Source organism: Podarcis filfolensis (genome assembly GCF_964270895.1).
Source record: "Podarcis filfolensis genome assembly, chromosome: Z".
Classification (NCBI taxonomy): Eukaryota; Metazoa; Chordata; class Lepidosauria; order Squamata; family Lacertidae; genus Podarcis; species Podarcis filfolensis.
In genome coordinates this window covers 21,639,482-21,658,263 of record NC_139617.1, presented here as the reverse complement: position 1 = coordinate 21,658,263, position 18,782 = coordinate 21,639,482, and the positions used below count along the sequence as shown (strand labels likewise).

General features: G+C 42.4%; 1 protein-coding gene across 1 annotated transcript; it reads left to right on the top strand.

Moving 5' to 3' along the window:
* Positions 1-816: 816 nt before the first annotated feature.
* LOC310754303 (transmembrane protein 182-like) lies at positions 817-16,280 on the top strand. Its single transcript, XM_083596128.1, has 5 exons — positions 817-1,166; positions 2,510-2,624; positions 6,093-6,191; positions 7,448-7,585; positions 15,341-16,280. The coding sequence occupies exons 1-5, from the start codon at positions 1,014-1,016 to the stop codon at positions 15,568-15,570; spliced, it is 735 nt and encodes a 244-aa protein (XP_083452254.1). The 5' UTR covers positions 817-1,013; the 3' UTR covers positions 15,571-16,280.
* The last annotated feature ends 2,502 nt before the right edge of the window (positions 16,281-18,782 follow it).

Here is an 18,782-nt window from a genome sequence, read left to right as displayed (position 1 = left end):
AACAGATTCTGTTTGACTTCTGAAGTACGACTGTATGATTCTGTGTAAAGTGGCCCTTCTAGTTGGTTGACTTTTAAAAGCAGAAAATAAATAGGTGTTCACTTGGGAACACTTAATGCAAAGGCAGTAAAGTCTTCTTCGTCTCTTACTTGGGCAAAGGCCTCTCATGTGTAGAAAGAGAAGCTGTGCTACAAGGATCCCACACCAGCACCATAAAACCAAGGTGTGTGTGGGGGGAGGGACCAAAACACCTTTCTTCTTCAGTCAGGGTCAACTCTACTATTAGCAAACTGTTAGTTATTTAATTCCATTGCCAGTGGGGAGTGGCAAGGAGAGGCCTTTATGGAATCTTTTGCTTTAGGGAGATTTGCTTTCGTATGATTGGTCTGTTTTCCTTGGAGCAGGAGATTTTGAGCTGATGCGTTTTTTGCCCACAGGAGCCCCAGACTTAATTTTGTTTCTGAGTAATTTGGTTCGTGGAAGAGCCATTGCTCAGTACTGGAGCATCTGCCTGCCTGGAACCCTGAATAGGAGAATTCCACACAGCAACATCTTGGACTCCCAACATTTTGTTGCAGGTTCCATTTTCTCTATTTTTATGAGAGAAATTGGTTGCAATATGTGCAGGTGACAGCATGCAGCTCTTTTTCGGACAGAATGTCAGTTACCTTGATGCAGATTGAAAGTTCAGAGTATACACACATGGGTGTGCTTTAATGCCTTAGCTGCTTGGTAGACCCAAGTCATCAGCTTTTCATAGCTCTCTCCTTAGTGCCCTGTGAAATGAATACCAGTCATGAAATGATGCTGATCTGTGTCTTAAAATAGAACCCCTTCTCTTCATTCTCCACTCCCTGCTCTCTCTCTCTCTCTCTCTCTCTCTCTCTCTCTCTCTCTCTCTCTCTCTCTTTCTCTCTGCCTCCCTTCCTCTCCCTCTCCCCAAAACAAGAACATTATCTTCCTCCTTTGCTGGGTTTTGAGCTGCCCACCCCCTCCTGCTTTGTCTTTCTATCATGAAGATCAAAATAGCTGCCTTTTTAGCAGGGATCATCGGAGTCCTTGGGGTCCTTCTCTTTCTTGTAGCCTTTGGGACAGATTATTGGCTCCTGGCGACGGAGACGTGTGGAGGATTCATACCTGAGAACGGCACCTATCACACTGAGGAGGTAAACCTGGCGAAATAGTTTGTGAAGAACCTTCTGTAGCTTTAATGCACCATTACCAGGGGAAAAGAGAATGCTCTTGGAAAGGAGAGGAAAATGAAAGAGATTGAGAGTTTTGATCTCAAATAAGAAACTCTCGTGCATGCTCTCTCTTCACCTGACATATTCAGATTAAATTAATTCTTAAACAACCAGACTATCATCAGTGACTGTCATCTGCAAAGAAAATACAATGTTTTCCTTAGAATTATGTGCCCCCCCCACTTACATGCAGATCTAATGGATGAATTAGTGCAGTAAAACCCATATAATGACTCGGCTAATGTTTATTTAACCTGGTGTCACCCCTGCTAAAAAACAAGGACATATTGTAGCCAATATTATACTCCAGTTCTGGTAACTGGCTAAGCCTAAGGTCCTATTCACCCTTACCTGGGAGTAATCTGATTGTACATACTGGGCCTTACTTTCAAAGTAAATATGCATAATATTAGAGGGCAAAAAGCAGCCAGGCTTGTAAAATTCTGGCCAAATAGCAAACCTTGACTGTGTGAACGTAGGAAATGTCCTTGGGGATTCTCTCAACTCCATCCATTGTGTCTCCAGTTTCTTTGGCATGTTACTCACTTTCCCAAGTGGAGGAAGAAGCAGGGGAGAGGTCCAGTTCAAAACATGCTTTTACCCAGTGTATTTGTTCCAACTGCTGGAATGAGATATTATTAACCCCACACCCAGATTCTTTTAAAACATTGGCTGGGATCCAAAGAACCAGGCTGTTTGTTCTGTGCCCACCAACCAGACTTTTAAGGCTTATGTTTTCCTATGGTTTCCCCCACCTCTCCTTCTGCATGACAATCCCCTTTTGAAACTGAAGGACCTTCAGAAACAGTTTGACTTTGTGACAAGGCTTAGGGAAATTGACTGCTGCTTAAAAAAATGAGAAAACAGCACTCACACACCTGCAAAACACACTGTGAATGTTTCCAGTCCTTGGGTATACATAAAGTAGTCATTTGGGTTTTGGAGAATGATGTCCAAAAGTTGCATTTAAATTAATAAACAACAACACATTGGCTAGCTATTATGCTCTGTCTTTGTATATATAAGCAGTGCTTGGTATATTAGGGATTCAAGCTCAATTTTAACACTATCTGCCTATTAATACCGTGTTTAAAAATATAACCTATCTACCAAGAGTTGTTGTGATGATAAAATGAAGTGGGCAGTACCCCATACAGTATCTCACAAGAAAAGTGGGATACAAATGTAAATGAATAAATGCTTCTGTGCTAAATGGAATGCAATAATTTTCATAGAACTCCTGGAATTTCATTTTTAAAAAATAGGTTGGGACGGGAAATTGGACAAAAGGAATTCTTACGTTTCACCATGAAGGTTTCTTTTGGCGGTGCTGGTTCTTTGGTGAAGACTACAAGGAGACCATATGGAACTTCTGGTTTAGTGAGTACAAGTGGAATCGGCAACACAGTGTTGCAGTTTATAGTAGCTACCTAACAAGAGTGCTTCTGTTGAGGTTGTAGCCAAGAAGGCATTGATTTTCATCCTGCTCTGTATTAATCACATGTGTCACTGTTTCCATTTCACTGCAGTTCACCTTCCACCAAAAATGACATTATTCAACTCACAGTCCACTGTGGCAAAATTATGTAACATACTTTGTGATTACATTATTCTACTCCATTCATTTCACTGCAGAGGAAGCTTAGTACAAATGGTGGGAGAACTGTAATCAATTATGTGTCATTTGCGGACTGAAAGCAGCAGTCGTATTTGTCAGATTGGTTTGCCATCCAGCCAACAGCTTTGGTTTAAGCATAGTAACCTTGAGACTGCATTATTGAACTGCACTCTATGTGGGGCTGCCCTTGTGCCTGGTCTGGAAGCTCCAGCTGGTGTAGAACACAATAGTTGGTCTGCTGATGGGGGCAGGTGACTGATAGCATCTGCTAAGACACCTGCACTGGCTGCCCATATGCAACCAGCCAGGTTCAAGGCTCTTGTGTTGATATACAAAGCCCTGAATAACTTGGACAAAGCATACTTTGAGCCCTTGAGCCCTTATATCCAGGTTTAATCACCAAGAAAGCTGTTGTCCCCCATGTAACAGAAGCCTGACTGGCCTCAGCTGCAAGTTGGACATTGAGTGTCAATGGTCACATGCTGTGGACCAGTCTTCCAGCAGGGATTATTAGGCAGTCACCCTCACATCTGTCTTTCAGGTGCCTCTTGAAGTCTTTTTAATTACAGCAGGCCATTGCAGATGTTTTAATTAGCCAATTGCTTTTATTTGAATTGCTTTTAACTGTGTGTTTTTTATTTTATTATGAATCCCTGACCTGATAGTTTATGGTTTGGGAGTAGATAAATATGTTTAATAAATAAGCATGATAGTTATCTAGGACTTTTGTGTATGCTCTTCCACATTCCTGATTCTAGAAACTCACCAGCATTTTATTCTGACTTCTGATCCCAAGCATATTTACTTGGAAGCAGACCTCACTTGGCCCCACAATGCCAAGTATGTGTGCACAGAACTGCCAACTGAGTCTTCTAATAGCCTTCCTTATATTGTACTTCTAGCGTTCATCGATAAAGTATAGATAGTTCTGGATTGCCACGTTAATGTAATAATGGAGGCCATCCAAGCCTAATTATTATAATACGTTGTATAACATGATATTACCTTAAGTCAAATGATCAAATTAAACATCACTTGAAGCCCATTCCCATAGCGCAAGATATTCTTGATAACCAGGAGATCTTTTATTACTTTTTGTGTCTGCATTAATGAGACCGATCGCAGCAAATTCATTTTGCCGCTTTTTGCAGATGCAATAATTAATGCAGTTGAAATTTCATTAGTCACTTAGCACGAACGAATGTCCATTTATTATAAAGTGCCCCCCATTTTGTGGGAAGCATTTTTAAGTAAAGTGGATAATCATTAATTAATTTGTTGAACATTCATCCTATTACCGTTCATCATGATAAGCCTTGGTGACATTAATATTGATGGGACACCTCTGCAGTAATGGCCCCTCTACTTCCTCGGAAGTATGCCATCCTTAGGCACTGCAGCACTCAAAAATGGTAACTATTCCTAGGTCAATTCCCAGGCAATGCAGGATGAATTCAATCAATAGGTGAAGTGCTACCTGAAAGTGGTGGTGGGGAGATAATAGATTATGATAGCTTCTACCACATCAAGCTTAGAACAAAGTAGGAAATGCAACAAAGGTCACACCCACGCAATACACATTTAACACACATTTAACACACATTTAAAGTATATAAAGGACCCCTGACCATTAGGTCCAGTCGTGGCTGACTCTGGGGTTGCGGCACTCATCTCGTTTTATTGGCCGAGGGAGCCGGCATACAGCTTCTGGGTCATGTGACCAGCATGACTAAGCCACTTCTGGTGAACCAGAGCAGCGCACGGAAACACCGTTTACCTTCCCGCTGGAGCGGTACCTATTTATCTACTTGCACTTTGACGTGCTTTCGAACTGCTAGGTTGTCAGGAGCAGGGACCGAGCAACGGGAGCTCACCCTGTCGTGGGGATTCGAATCGCCAACCTTCTGATCGGCAAGTCCTAGGCTCTGTGGTTTAACCCACAGCTTCTCCCAAAGAATCCTGAGCACTGTAGTTTGTTAAGGGTGCTGGTAGTTGTAGCTCTGTGAGGGGGAAAACTATATTTCCTAAGATTCTATGAGGGAAGCTATATGCTTTAAATGTGCATTGAATGTGCTTTAAATGCTTGGTGTGGATGTGACCCAAAGGTGTAGAATGCATCTGCTTGGGGTTGAGGACCCTCCATTCCATTCCCACTTCCCCCTGATTTTCTATCTCCTCCCATCAGTCAGTATTCTAGGGGCACTGAACATGCTCAACCCTCATTGGGTTGCTTGGGAATCTCCCATGCTGTGCCTCCCCTAAAGATTTTTTGTACTTTTGTAAAAACGGAGATTTTCCCAAGCTTGTTGCTACCCTCTACTTGCGTGTGGATGGTGCCATGTTGGCGGCAATGACACAAACAGCCTTGACATTGTAAACAGAGAGAATAATGATTTCCTAAAGAAACAGCCATGTAAAAATATATATAGTAATGAGGATTTTCATTGGGATTTCTTCCCACTAAATAGTGCCATTCACCACTCAGAGAGATACTATTGACAAAAACTCAACCACCCTTGCAGTTACTTTTGTGTTAATGTCAGACAGATAGAATCTGATATTTCCATTGTGCAGTGATGTTAGACTACGTGTTTGCGTAGCTGGTTGTACAATGGACAGTAGAAAAGAATAAGTTCTACAGTGTCTAGCCCCCAAAAATGCATTTTTTGGTTTACTTGCCGAAGATCCAGGACAAACTGCCACCTTCCGGAAATTCCCCCTGGACATCACTTCCACCTTTGAAATCCTGGTAATGTCTGGGAAATCCCGGATGTACGGCAGCCCTAATTAAAAGCAAGACAGCTCCTGCCTGCAGGCTTACAATCTAAAAAACAAACAAAAAGACTCACAAGGGGAAAGGGCAGAGTGGGTAGGAAATAAGCAAGCATTCTTAAACAGTTGCTCTGATAACTGCCAGCTTGCATATTTTAGATGCAGTGGCGTAGCGTGGGTTGTCAGCACCCGGGGCAAGGCAAGTAATTTGCGCCCCCTAACCCGTGGATTTGCGCCCCCTAACCCGTGGATTTGCGCCCCCTAACCCATGGATTTGCCCTAACCCCAGATGTTGCGCCCGGTGCGGCCCGCCCCCCCTGCACCCCCCACGCTACGCCACTGTTTAGATGTTCTTGCATTACAGATGCATGATTAGAACCCTTGTAGACCTGATTACCGTGACTGTTAAACCACAGAGGCAGCAGACAACTGTCCTGTTTTCTATTTTTTTCTTCCAGCGAGTCAAGCACATCCAAAACATTGCATGCATGGCTACCTGTTTCCTATGCCTATTGCACTTGGACCTCATCCTCACCCCTCCTACGATGCAACTGCAGGTATGCACATGTTAAATTTGACCCCATAGACTGAATGTCTACTGTTATCCTAGCACCTCGGGTACAGTGGTTAAGAATGGTGGACTCGTAATCTGGTGAACCAGGTTCGCATCCCTGCTCCTCCACATGCAGCTGCTGGGTGACCTTGGGCCAGTCACACTTCTCTGAAGTCTCTCAACCTCACTCACCTCACAGAGTGTTTGTTGTGGGGGAGGAAGGGAAAGGAGATTGTTAGCCGCTTTGAGGGGAGTGGAAGGTGGGATATCAAGTCCAAACTCCTCCTCCTCCCCTTCTTCTATTGCATGTATAGACCCAACTTGACTTCTAAGTAAACAGGGAAGGGATATAGTAGCACAGGGGTAAAGCACATGTTTTGCATGCAAAAGGTTCAAAGCCCCTTATCTCAAAGAAATGGCTGAGAAAGATTCCTGTGTGAAACCCTGAATTGTTGATCCATTGTTCTGCTGGGAAGAGGGCTTAACCCTTTGCCTTTGCACTGTAGTCCTAATGAACAATGGAACACCAGTCTTATATTGAGTCAGATTATTGGCTCATATCTCAATATTGCCTACACTGACTGGTAGCATGGTAGCATCTGTCTAGTGTTGGGACATTCCCAGCCTTACCTGGAGATGGTGAGGACTGATCCAGGGACTTTCTGCAATCAAAGTAGATGCTTTTACTACTGAGCTACAGCAGAGGTAGCCAACACAGTGCCTTCCAGATGTTGCTGGACTACAGTTCACATTATCCCCAGCCAACATAGCAAGTTGTTAAAGATGATGGGAATTGTAGTCCAACATCACCTGTAGGGTGCCATGGGCTCTGGCTGTGGCCCTTTCTCTGCATACCATGGTTGCAATTGTAATCTTCTCCTCCACCCCCCCATGAAATATGATCATACATTTATCATGTTTGTAAACATAGAAGGGACATGGCTATTCATCACGTGTTCTGTGTATAACATGATACCTACCACATGATGCACCCTGGTTATGCTTGCGAGTTAGGGTGCAGAGATCAGCTGAGTCCATTGCAGCAACTCCACAAAACTGACAAGAACCTGATTCTGAATTACTGATGATAATCCTGGGATTTGTTTCATTCTCTCTCCCCCTTCCCTCCCGACTTTCCCCAAATTGTTTGCTGGAGAAACTTGGAACAAATTGGTTTGCTACAAGCCTCTCCTGAAAGGAGATCCGATTATGTGAGTTTACTCAGCGTTCCCCTCTACTTTCTTCTTTCTGATTGCGCAGTGTACAGGGGCTTCTGGACAGCATTCATTGTGCTGGCTGTCACCGCCAGCCTCGTAGGAGGATTTCTCTTGGTGTGTGGTGTGCCTTTTGTCAGTGCACGGTTCTATAAAGTAGGAGGCGGATTCTTCATCACGGCTGGTAAGCTGCCAATTCATGATAATTGGATATATGGGTGCCTGGGATGCTGAGGCTAATTCCCACTTTGTGTAGCCTGTGTGTGTGTGCGCGTGCGCATGCGCATAAGAGAGAAAGAGAGAGATTGAGAATGAATTTGAATGTGTGCAAAAAAAATTTTAAAAATCACATGGGTGTTCTCATAATAAATTACACAGTATTTCATAAAGAGAAAGGTGCATGTATTGATCACTGGTTAGTTTCTCTTTCCTTCTTTCTGGCACAGTAGTTGGAGTGTTGGATTTCATAGAATCACAGAATTGTAGAGTTGAAAGGGACCCTGAGGATCATCTAGTCCAATCCCCTGCAATGTAGCTGTCCCAAAGGGGGATCGAACCGGCATCCTTGGCATTATCAGTATGTTCTATCCAACTGAGCTACCCAGGATTTGGATCCTGAGACCCAGATTTGAATCCCAGCAGGCCCACAAAACTCACCGAGTCCGCTAATTCCTCCTTCTTGTTTGTGGGTGTGTGGTGCTACCTTCACTGTATAAGGGCCACCAGCACTCAGAGAACGAAGGTCATTATGACGTTGTTATGAGTTTTGAGTTGGGTGGAGAATAGGCTGTATGCTGAGGCCCTTCTAACCCCTGGATCCAACAAGTGTTAAAATATAAGCCATGCTAGATTCCCAATGCGGTGATTGTCTGGGTAATGGTCCATTAAGGGGAACAAAGGAAATGAGCTGTGTGTGAGACAAACACACAGATAGAAAGACAAAGCCAGAATTGAGAGAAACTGAAATTGACAGATTTGGTTATTCCTACTTCTGAATAATTGAGGTGCCATTCATTGCTGTTCATTGCTGTTGAGGTGCCATTCATATCGCTGCTCATTGCTGCTAATAGATCATACATCATTGGACTACAGATAATAGATCATAATAGATCTATAGTAATAGTAATAGATCATACATCATTGGACTACAGTTTCCATCATTTTTGACCATTGACTATGCAGGCTGGGGTTGATAGGGGTTGGAGTCCAATGACAGATGCAACTAGAGCCCCTCTCCTACCAGCCCCAGTCTGCATTGTCAGGAATGATGGGAACTGTAGTTCAACAACATTGGGAGGGCTACAGGTTCCACAGTGCTGATTCCTCATTCCTTTTTAAGGCATCTAAGGTAGCAGACACCACTACATTTAGCAGTAGGATGTTGCAATAAGTTAATTATACACTGTGTGAAAAGTACTTTATTTTGTCTGTTCCGAACCTCTAGCCAATCCATTTCATCTGGAGACTCTTGAATTTTATACACTTATATTTGATTCTCCACATAATGCATATGTGATTTATACCCTGCTCCTTCAATAAAATTCCCAGGGCAGCTAAACATAACTTCCAATCCAATAAAACAAATGTACAAAGTACAATTAATACATCTAGTAAATAATTTAATCCAAATTGGTTCTTATGATTGTTCCAGTAATATTATTATATTACTAATATTAATTATATTAATTATATTATATTATTATTAATATTAGTCAAAGGTCTTCGTACGAGATCATCTGGACCATCATCTGAATCTCTGAATAGAGTTCTGTAATGTTTATCTAAACTGGCTGCTGCTTCTGTTGTTTTGTGTATCCTCTGTTAGTCATACTCAGAGCGGATCGATTGAAATTAATGAACGTGGCTAATCCAGGGGACGTTAATTTCAGTGGCTCAACTCTGAGTGGATTTGTAGCTGGATACACACCCAATAATAATTCAATGTATGAATTGCTTGACAAATAAGGAGCCTCAAGGTGACTTACAAATTTAAAGACATAAAACATCATAAAAACAGGAAAAGAAAAATGAATTACAACAGAAGTTATAAAATAAAATATAAAATAGACTGAGGGGGGGTTATTGGGTTGTTTTTGTTTTTACTTTTATTTTGTGTTTGTGCATTGTGACTTTATGCTGTAACCACCCTGAGACCTGCGGGTATAGGGCGGTATACAAATTTAATAAATAATAATAACTAATAAAATAAGCAGCAGCAAAAGCTCTGACAGCAAGATACACAATCAATGAACTGCAAAACCATTTTATACACCATCCACTCTAAGAATAAAATAAGAATCCATTGCCATTTTATAACATTCAATAACATCAACAGTATTTCTTTCACAGCCTTAGGATTTGGAATGACAACAGAAGGGGGAAACTGTCATTGTCATCCGATATGGATGGCAGATCATCCTTAATTAACTTACGTGTCCCGGTGATCTTTCCTTCGAGAAAAGTGAAAGTGATTGTAATTTATAGGGAGGGGGAATTTGCCTTGGGATTAAGTTCTGAGATAGGAAATCAGGATTCTGCCTACACCCTAAAGTAGAGACTTTCTCTGCTCCTAAATAATAATCTGATTGATTGATTGATAGATTATTGATTGAAAATACATCATCTTCCAGTTGCCACCCTATTTGCATTTTTTTGGGGGGGGGGAATAAGGACAGGAAAATTCGTGGTGGTGGTGGAAACATAATCCATTAGCATTATCAGAAGAACTTTCAAATACACACTAGCCATCTTTCTTTTTTACATAGAAGACCCTGTCATGACAGTATTTCAGGACTGAGGTCACCAACATACTACATGTAAGCCCTCAGACAACCCCCTTGGGACTTGCCATGGCCCCCTACCCCCTAATTCTGATTTTGGGGGGGTGTTGCCTGAGGTTTTGGTCTGTGTTTTGTTTTGAGGTAGGTATAGGTTGCTTATTACAGATAGGAGTTCTGAGCACTGCCACTATTATGATGTGCCTGTGACAGTTCCTAAAATTTTCAAGTGTGTCTGCAGGCCACAAATGCTTGGGGACCACTGATGAAGGGTGTTTTTTAGGGTGTTTTTTTTAAAAAAAGTAAACTAAGTGTTGTTTCCCCTGGTTGCTCCACTCACTAACCCTGCAATGTAATGTTAGAATGAACTTGTTAAGCGCTATTGAGGCTTTTCATGTCTCCTGTGCCTTCTCCTTTCACCTTTTGGCCTATTTTATTGTAGTTCACTGTGGTAGCTGAATTACCACCCAATAGCTTCTTTATTATGTAGTGACCATGTGTCAATAGACTCTAGAAAGCTATTGGAAGTTTCTTGCAAGTGGTCTCTCTTTTTATGCATTTAACACCGCAATTGTAAACGCACCTGAAAGTTGGAGGCATCCAACTAAGAGTCAATGAAGTACACCTCTGGAGGCGAAGTCTAATGGCTGCATTAGCAGCACCTAAGTGACCTCCCAGGGGTGCAAGCCTGGTCAGTGTTTATAAAGGTCCCGGGCTTCCCAGACCACAAGATTCCCCTCTCAGCCTCGCGGATGTGGAGCAAAGGAAAGCAGAGCAACACAATTGTCACCAGCTGGGCTGCAGAAGTTGCTGGGAGGAGGTGTACGAGGCACCATCCAACCATTTCAGGGACTTCACTCCAGATTTGGGTAGGGTTACTCTTTAGCCTATTCTTCTTCTGAGGATATCCTGCAAGCCAGCAGAGGTTTAGGATCAGACCTGAAGTGTATGTCTGCATACGGTGATCAGGAAATGACACTGTGTTACACCTCTAGGGATGAGGAAATCCACCAATGTTAGTTTCTCTTAGTTTCTCATTTTTCCCCAATCTTAAATACAGTTCTCCACATCTTCACATCATTTTGCGTGCTTAAAAAAAGCAACCCACCAGCATTTTAGTGCAATTTTTTCACTTAATGTACGCTATGAAAGCAATCTTGCCTAATATACACATTTTTCTAAAGCACTTCCCTTTAATATAATGCACTTTATTGTATGTTACTTTTGCATTAGGTAGGTTCACAAATAAATGCAAACTGAATCATATTTCTTCCCTATCCCTAAATGTCCCCCAGTGACTAAAACATGGGCAAGGTTTAGGGATTTCAAAGCCAGAAGAAGGGGAATGTGTCTTGAAACCTAGCAGGATCTCAGGTTCAAAGCGACAGAAGTTGGTAGGACTGCATGCTGTGCCAGCAGAGACCTTTTTCAATTACAAACTGGGCTTCAGTAGGGAAAGATTTGATCATCTCATTGCATTCTTTCTTTCTAAGAATGGCAGGCAATTATTGACCATGTTTTAGAGCATCTGCCTGGTAACCTGCCAGCTACCTTAACAAAATCTTTCTAGGTGGTTTTTTCCGGAGGCACCCTTTCAAAATGAACCAGCTCATCTACACTTGTAGGCTGAGAAGATTATTCAGCAGATGGACCTGGAAGCTTTTTGATATTTATTTCTATCTTCTCGTGGAGACCTTTATCCCTACCAAGCTACTGGCTGTGTTGCCAACTGCTTTATCAGATAATGAAACACATTTTCTGTGAGAACTGCTTTGCCATGAGGTGTTCTTAACCATGTTTGACATGTGACAGTTAACTTGAGAGAGGCTTTCTTTGCAAATTCATGTAACAGTTTCCAGTGGGGTAGCCTTGCAGCAGCAAAAACCAACCCAGTATACTTTAAAGACTAACAGATTTATTGGATTAGAGCTGGAATTTAGGCCATGAATATGTATGTCATATCACAGGGGTGGGAAAACTCAAATGTGGTCCTTCAAATCTCCCCAGTTGGCCCCCGCAACTCTTCCTGGGCCACACCCCTCATTGACCCTGCTTCACACAGAGAATGTTTGCTCTGGGTGGAATGCATACTTTAACTACAGTATTTCCTCTCTCTTGGAGACTAGAGAGGGGTGTGTGAGTGTGTGTCGAAACTAGCCTACTGTACACAGACAAAACTTATAGCAATTGCTCCATCAACCTTCACATCTAGTCCTGCCCAGAACTGGCAAGTGGCCCTTGGAAGATTGCTCAGAAGGCAAAGCAGCCCTCAGGGTGAAAAAGATCCCCCTCACCTGCTTAAATCCCCGCTTCTACACAATACTATGGATGGAGCATGAGTCCTGCCCTCTTTTCCACCTGGACACTCTACATGCACCTGAAAGACCTCCTATCATATGAAAGGATCAAAAATAATACTGCCAATATCAGAATTCCTTTACGCAAATCTATGGTGCAGCAACACTTGGAATACTCTGAACATTCTCCATTCAGAATAGATATACTGGAGCTAGCAAGGGTGCAGAAAAGGGCAGCCAAAATAATCAAGAGCCTGGAGACACTCCCCAGGGTGGGTGTGGATTGGATAGATTCATGGTGGTTAAGGCTATTAAGTCATGATGATGCCTATGTTCTAACGCCACTGTTAGAGGCCACATGCCTCGGAAAACCAATTAATGGGAACCATTAATTAATGGAAATCAGTAACAGCAACGTGAGGAGAGTTGCCGTTGCAGTCATATTCTGCTGGTGGACTTCCCATAGTCATCTGATTGGCTGCCGTAGAACAAGATGCTGGACCAGATAGACCTTTGACTTGATCTAGCTGTATCTGATGAGTGTAACAAGTGGCCTGGCTCACAGGGATTCTTCCCAGTCCTTGACGGAGTTCCATCAAACCTTTTAAAGAAAGAAAATAATAGAGAGAAGGAGGGGGGGGGAGATAGCCAACACTTTATATTACAAATTGTTTTCTCAAAGTTAATAGTTCCATATTGTGGCTGCTATAAGCTGCTCATATATCATATGCATTTGCACTTATGAATTGCCAAGAAAGATATCAGCATCTCATTATTTTTTCTTAGTTTTTTTGGATGTTTTTGCTAGGCAAGGAGGTGAGAAAAAAGGGGGGCTTGAAAGTTCACTTTCCCTGTAATTAGCAAATTATAGACAGGCTTCAGAAGTTCTAAAGAGAGTCTGGAGTTCATCCACTTGTCTCTACAATTAGCCAACAAGGTTTCACGATGCTATGAAGCGAGAAAGGATGGCACAGAGTTTAGTGAACAATTTACTTGAAATTAAGTTGCTACCATCCTTTGACGGAGAAGGAGGAGTTAGGAAGGCTTGCAGTCAGACCCATGACAATTGTTGCAAGAATTTAAAGGCGAAAGGTGTCATAGCATGGTTCAACGCCCTTGCAATTAGCCCCTCCCCAGAAGATACCATTGACCTAAATCAACATTGAAATGGAAACTCTCAATTAATCGCAGGCCCTAATGCGTGGAGGCAGAGAGCGTTTAAAGAAAGGAAGGGATCAGTTCTGTCAATATATGCAGCCAACCAATGCCACAAAGCAAAGCTGAACAAATGCATAAAATTGTGCTATGAGTAAAACTAAAGACTAGATCAGTCCCAACACAGGATTCCAGGAGCTGTTATCTGGCCTCGAAACCAAAGGTGCCTTCAAAAAAGTGTGTGTATGTGTGTGTGTGAGAGAGAGGGCGGGGGGCTGCTTCCCGTCCTTCATATTCTGCTCATTCCCACTATACCTTACTTCTGCCAATCCAAACATCTCCCACCAGTCCTACCCCATGGAAATAAGCAATTAGAGCAGGGGCATCTAATCTTTTATTTTGGTTTAAGAGCCCCATCAAGAATTGGCAAACCCTTCAAGGGCCACATTATGCTAGTTGTGGGCATGGCCAAAGTGGACAAGGGCCATTTCCTTGCATGTGTTCATGCACACACTCACCACATATGCAGCACACATACAGACCTCTCACATACCAGCATTTTAATGCAAATATCCCCTGGTATGTGAATTTTTGTATGCAAATTTCCTTAAGATATACATTTTTTGCAAGCAATTCCCCCTTAGATGATATGCATTTTTGCATATTATTTCCCACTCAGATAATGCATTTTCTCCTAATAGACACCTTTTGGCACACATTTTTTGGTTAGAGAACTGCACTGCAGAGAAGTGCAAATTTTGAAGGATAAAAGCATTTTGGTTAGCATATTTTTTTCATGAAATGTGAATTAAAGAGTTAAAGAGTTTTGTATTAAAATGCAAACTGAACTGAATGTATCTCCCATCCCTATGTACCTTCAGTTCCTCGGTACCCATTTCCTATGTGGCAAATCTGCCCTTTTAGGCCACCCTGAACTTTCCACCTTATGAGGAAGAGACAGCACAAAACAATATATATATTTAAAGTTTTTATAAACTTTTGCACTTGTTTGGATTGTATAAAAATATTACCCTCCCTGTGTCCTGATCTGGAGAAGTCCAATAAATAAACAGTCTTTCCCCAAACATTGCAAGAGGGTATGTAACATAATCACTGTGAAGTGTATCTTGGAAATCTGAAACCAATGGCTAAGAAACAAGTTCAGCAACATGCGGAGAGTGATAATGGCACCTCATGCAAATCTAGGAATTCGTGACTTTTGCAGCTCAAGAGAATAGAAACAAGGTAATCTTTTATGCAATTTGGTCACACTTCCTAGAATTATATCAATAGCTTTGCATAGCATGCATAAAACATGTGACAAAACATTGCAACAGATCCTCCCTCCTAAAAGCTTGCTGCTGAAATCCTGTAACTTTCCATACCACAGATGTTCCAGGGGTTTGCTTTGTTTCTTTGTCTTGATTTTGTTGTGCCCCTCCAGACACCAATAATGTGGTAACATCAGGGAAGCATTGTAGAACAAACTAATAGTGCAGAATGGTGTGTGGATGGTCCACCACTAATGCATGATTACTGCACCAATGACATGTTGCAGAATACAACCGCAACCCTGCCCTCACAAAACACCTGTCTTCAGGGGCCCTGTCTGTAAGCTACTTTGGGATTCATTCGAGTAGGAAGTGCCATAGAAATACAAATAAACACCAATCAAACCAACCAAGCCTCTCTCTTCTTCTCCTCTCTCAGGTGCTTTATTTGCCCTGCTCATATTCATGTTTGCAATGTGGAAGGAATTTGCTGCCGATCTCCCGAAGTACATACTTCTAGAAAGAAGCGAAAGATGCCTCAACGATATTCCTGTGAACGTTTATTATGGGTGGTCATTCATGTTTGCAGCGGCGGGAGTCCCATTAGTGTTTATTTCTGGAATCCTTTTCTACCTTGTCGGTTACAGTATCCCGAAGGAGCTGGAATAAGGAAGGGCTGGGCCTCTGTGGGAGATGTGCAGGAGGGGAATGATCTGATGCTATCTTGGCATTGGGGAAAGCGTTTGTAGAAATATTTGTGTCATTTAAGTGTTTGATGGCAAAGCACTCTAAAACAATGGTGGTGGATCACTTTAGCACAGAGGTAGGGAACCTCAGGCCCGGCGACCAAATGTCTGGACCTCGGGACACCCTTCACAGCCACAGCTCCTTCACTAGCTCTTCTTAGCACCCTTCTTGTGTGCTTTTGTGCCTGGCTGGAAAGTGTCTATGAATTCTGATAACGCCTCTTGCTTGTGTTATGGAGGATAAAGGTGTGTGTGTGTGTGTGTGTGTGTGTGTGTGTTTAGAAACTATCCTACTGGACAAAGGTAAAGTTTATATTTGTTGCTTTGCCCACTTTTGCAACTGGCTCCATCCACCACTGGCATGTGGTTCCTAGAAGGTTGTCCATTGTGGTCCTTGGACAGAAATAAGTTCTCCACCTCTGCCTTAGTGGGAAATATGTCATTTGCTACCTCGTAGGGCATGTCATTTTGGGGGGTGAAACTTAATTTTTGAAAATTTCTTCAGCAAGGGGGTCTTATATATATATTATTTTGGGTGTGAGGAATTCAAACATGCCATTATTTTTGTGACTGGACAACATTTAGCTTGGTAAATCCAGGTTTGATTAAAAAAACTGTTCTTGGAAAACCAAAGAATTTTAATTTTAATTTCTGAAAATGTGGGCAATGCTATAAAAAAGTTAGTTTCTCTGCACAAAGCATATCCAACTAAGCATACAACATTACCTTGTACTCATACAGCAATATTAGAAAGTAATGACATCAGTTCATAAGAAATTTAAACAGCAAGTTTCATCAAGTCTTGCTTGGCTTCGTCCTTGGCCATCAGCCACTTCTTGGCCTCTGATGTAGCCCTGCTGCCTCTGTGACTTGCTGCACACATCTCTCTATAGACTGAGCATAACAGGACTGTTGCGGAACTTTCATGGGCTCAGCAATAAACTTATTCACTTCCACCATAGTAAGATGACATGTCAAAGGAGGTTCATATACCCCATCAGACTAATTGATCAGCTCAAACAGGGACAAAGCACTGGGGTTCATGGAAGGCGTCTTCCTCAGACATACAGAAGGTTCTCTCAGTGCCCCCCAAGTCAACAATCTTTTGGACACCAGTTCTCCTCTTCTCACTGTCATCTGAGTTCAAGGGTGTCTGGATTATTATTTTGCTGAAAGCATACCATGCTGAGCACTGAATTGTTGGCAAAGCCTGTTTGCTATTGTTAACTATTTTGAATGGCTCTCTGCATCAATATCAAGAAGGTCCAGATCCATTTCATGTATTCCTATCATTATGGCCTGTGTGATCCAATACCCATACACTTGATCAGTAGAGAGATTAGTTACAATATTGTCACTCAGTGAAGTAAGAGGCTCTCCAATTGAGAGTTTGGTGACTGAAGGACTACTGTATTTTTCCGTCTATAAGACACCCATGTATAAGACGCTCCCTATTTTGGGGGACTCAGATTTAAGAAAATGGAGGGAGATGGCCCTGTGTATAGCCCCCCCCCCCAATTTTTGACATTCTTTTTAAGGGAAAAAACCTAGTCTTATACACAGGAGGAGGTGTTGGAAGCTGAAGAGGTAGCAGGATTTATTTAGTGAGCAGGAAGTGTCTAGTAGAGAGCAGTCCAGAACCAGAGGCAGCGATGAGACAGGCTTGTGAGGAAGCCAGGCTGTCTCCCCCTCCCCATGTCTTCTAGAACCAGAAGAGGTATGAAGCAGCTGGGCAAAGGGAGACAAAACATTGGAGTCTCAGATTGCTTGGGAAGGACCTGGCAGAGGAAGAGACTTAGAGATCTGTGGGACAGTGGGGGCCTTCAGTCCTCGCAACAGCCTCATTGGGGCAAGATCTCCTCGGAAGGGCTCACTAGGCCTGACCTCCTGAGCTGTTTTGTTTCTTTGAATAAAGAGAATTAACTTCACTGACACCTTGTGAGTTATTGCGGACGTCCTCCTGAAACCTACCCTGACTTCAGCTTACAACCAAGCTTGACCTCTACCTGATTCATGGTACCACCCTCCCAGCCAGTGTTAACTTTTGTAGAATCACCTGCAGTGGCCTGCAGGCTCTAATCAATGCCCTTCTTCTTTAGGAAATCTACAAGATTATTAGCTTGTTTTCCCCTCTTTGAGCTTTTGTCTGGAGTGAAGTGGTAGAGATATCTTCCATCAGGCTCACTGCACACTGAATAATGCTTTCCTGTGATGATGTGGAACTGCTTTCAGCATAACTTTAGTTGTATCTTCACAGCCGTCAAAGAAGATGCAGTCAATATCACCCTTCTGAAAAAGACCGTCAAATTCTTGATCCAGGGATTTCATAACCTTTTATTGGGCCCTCTTGACTTTATTGTGATCAACGGCAAGTCTCTGGTCTTCTCCAGTGATCAAGCCAGCATCCCTAAAGGCAGCAGTGGTGATGGCAGCTGTAGCACACAGGCCAACTCCATATCCAATGCTCTGCATAGCAACATTGTGTACTTCTGATGTTTTGTACTCTTTTTATTAGAAGTGGAAGGTGTATTTGATTTTTTTGCAACAGGGGCAGCAAAATGCAGAGCAGAGGAAAAAATTACACTTGCAATTAAAGATGTCAAAAAGCTTGTCGAGTTTTGAAGTGAAAGCCTCTTTGACATCTAGCATTTCTCTACCAAGAGATATGTGTTTGGCTTGCTCCCAGTTCTCTTGAATCTTCTTTAAGACTGTGACTTGCGAATATACAATGGGGGTGGCAAAAGAACTGTTTGCTTGTTCCCACTTTAGGGCGAATGTCTTTTGCAAGACTGGCTGCTGGGTAGTTTCTGACATCCTCATCACTTTGTTCTCTTAGCAGTAGCCCGTACGTCATGGCGCCTTGCAGAGTTGGGAGTTCAGAGGGCAATAACTCTCTGCCAGTTCCAATTAGGTTGCTCATATGCACGAACGTCCCCAGTCTTGTTCTCTGTTTAGAAGTCATTGTAGGTCAATTCCCAATGGTTGGGATGGTAGTAGTAGCAGCACTGATGGACAAGTAATATAACTGCAAGTACTTAGCAATCATTTTTAATTATTTTCATGCAATTTTCCACACATTTCCCCCCACAATATTTTTTTAATAAGGCAAGTTTAAAATTATTAGAAATGCAAAAA

Bases quoted from the DNA above. Each gene is read 5' to 3' on its own strand.
- LOC310754303 (XM_083596128.1), top strand. From the start codon at position 1,014: ATGAAGATCAAAATAGCTGCCTTTTTAGCAGGGATCATCGGAGTCCTT. The intron at 6,192-7,447 runs GTATGCACATGT...CTGATTGCGCAG, and splicing joins CTCCTACGATGCAACTGCAG to TGTACAGGGGCTTCTGGACA. The intron at 7,586-15,340 runs GTAAGCTGCCAA...CTCCTCTCTCAG, and splicing joins CGGATTCTTCATCACGGCTG to GTGCTTTATTTGCCCTGCTC.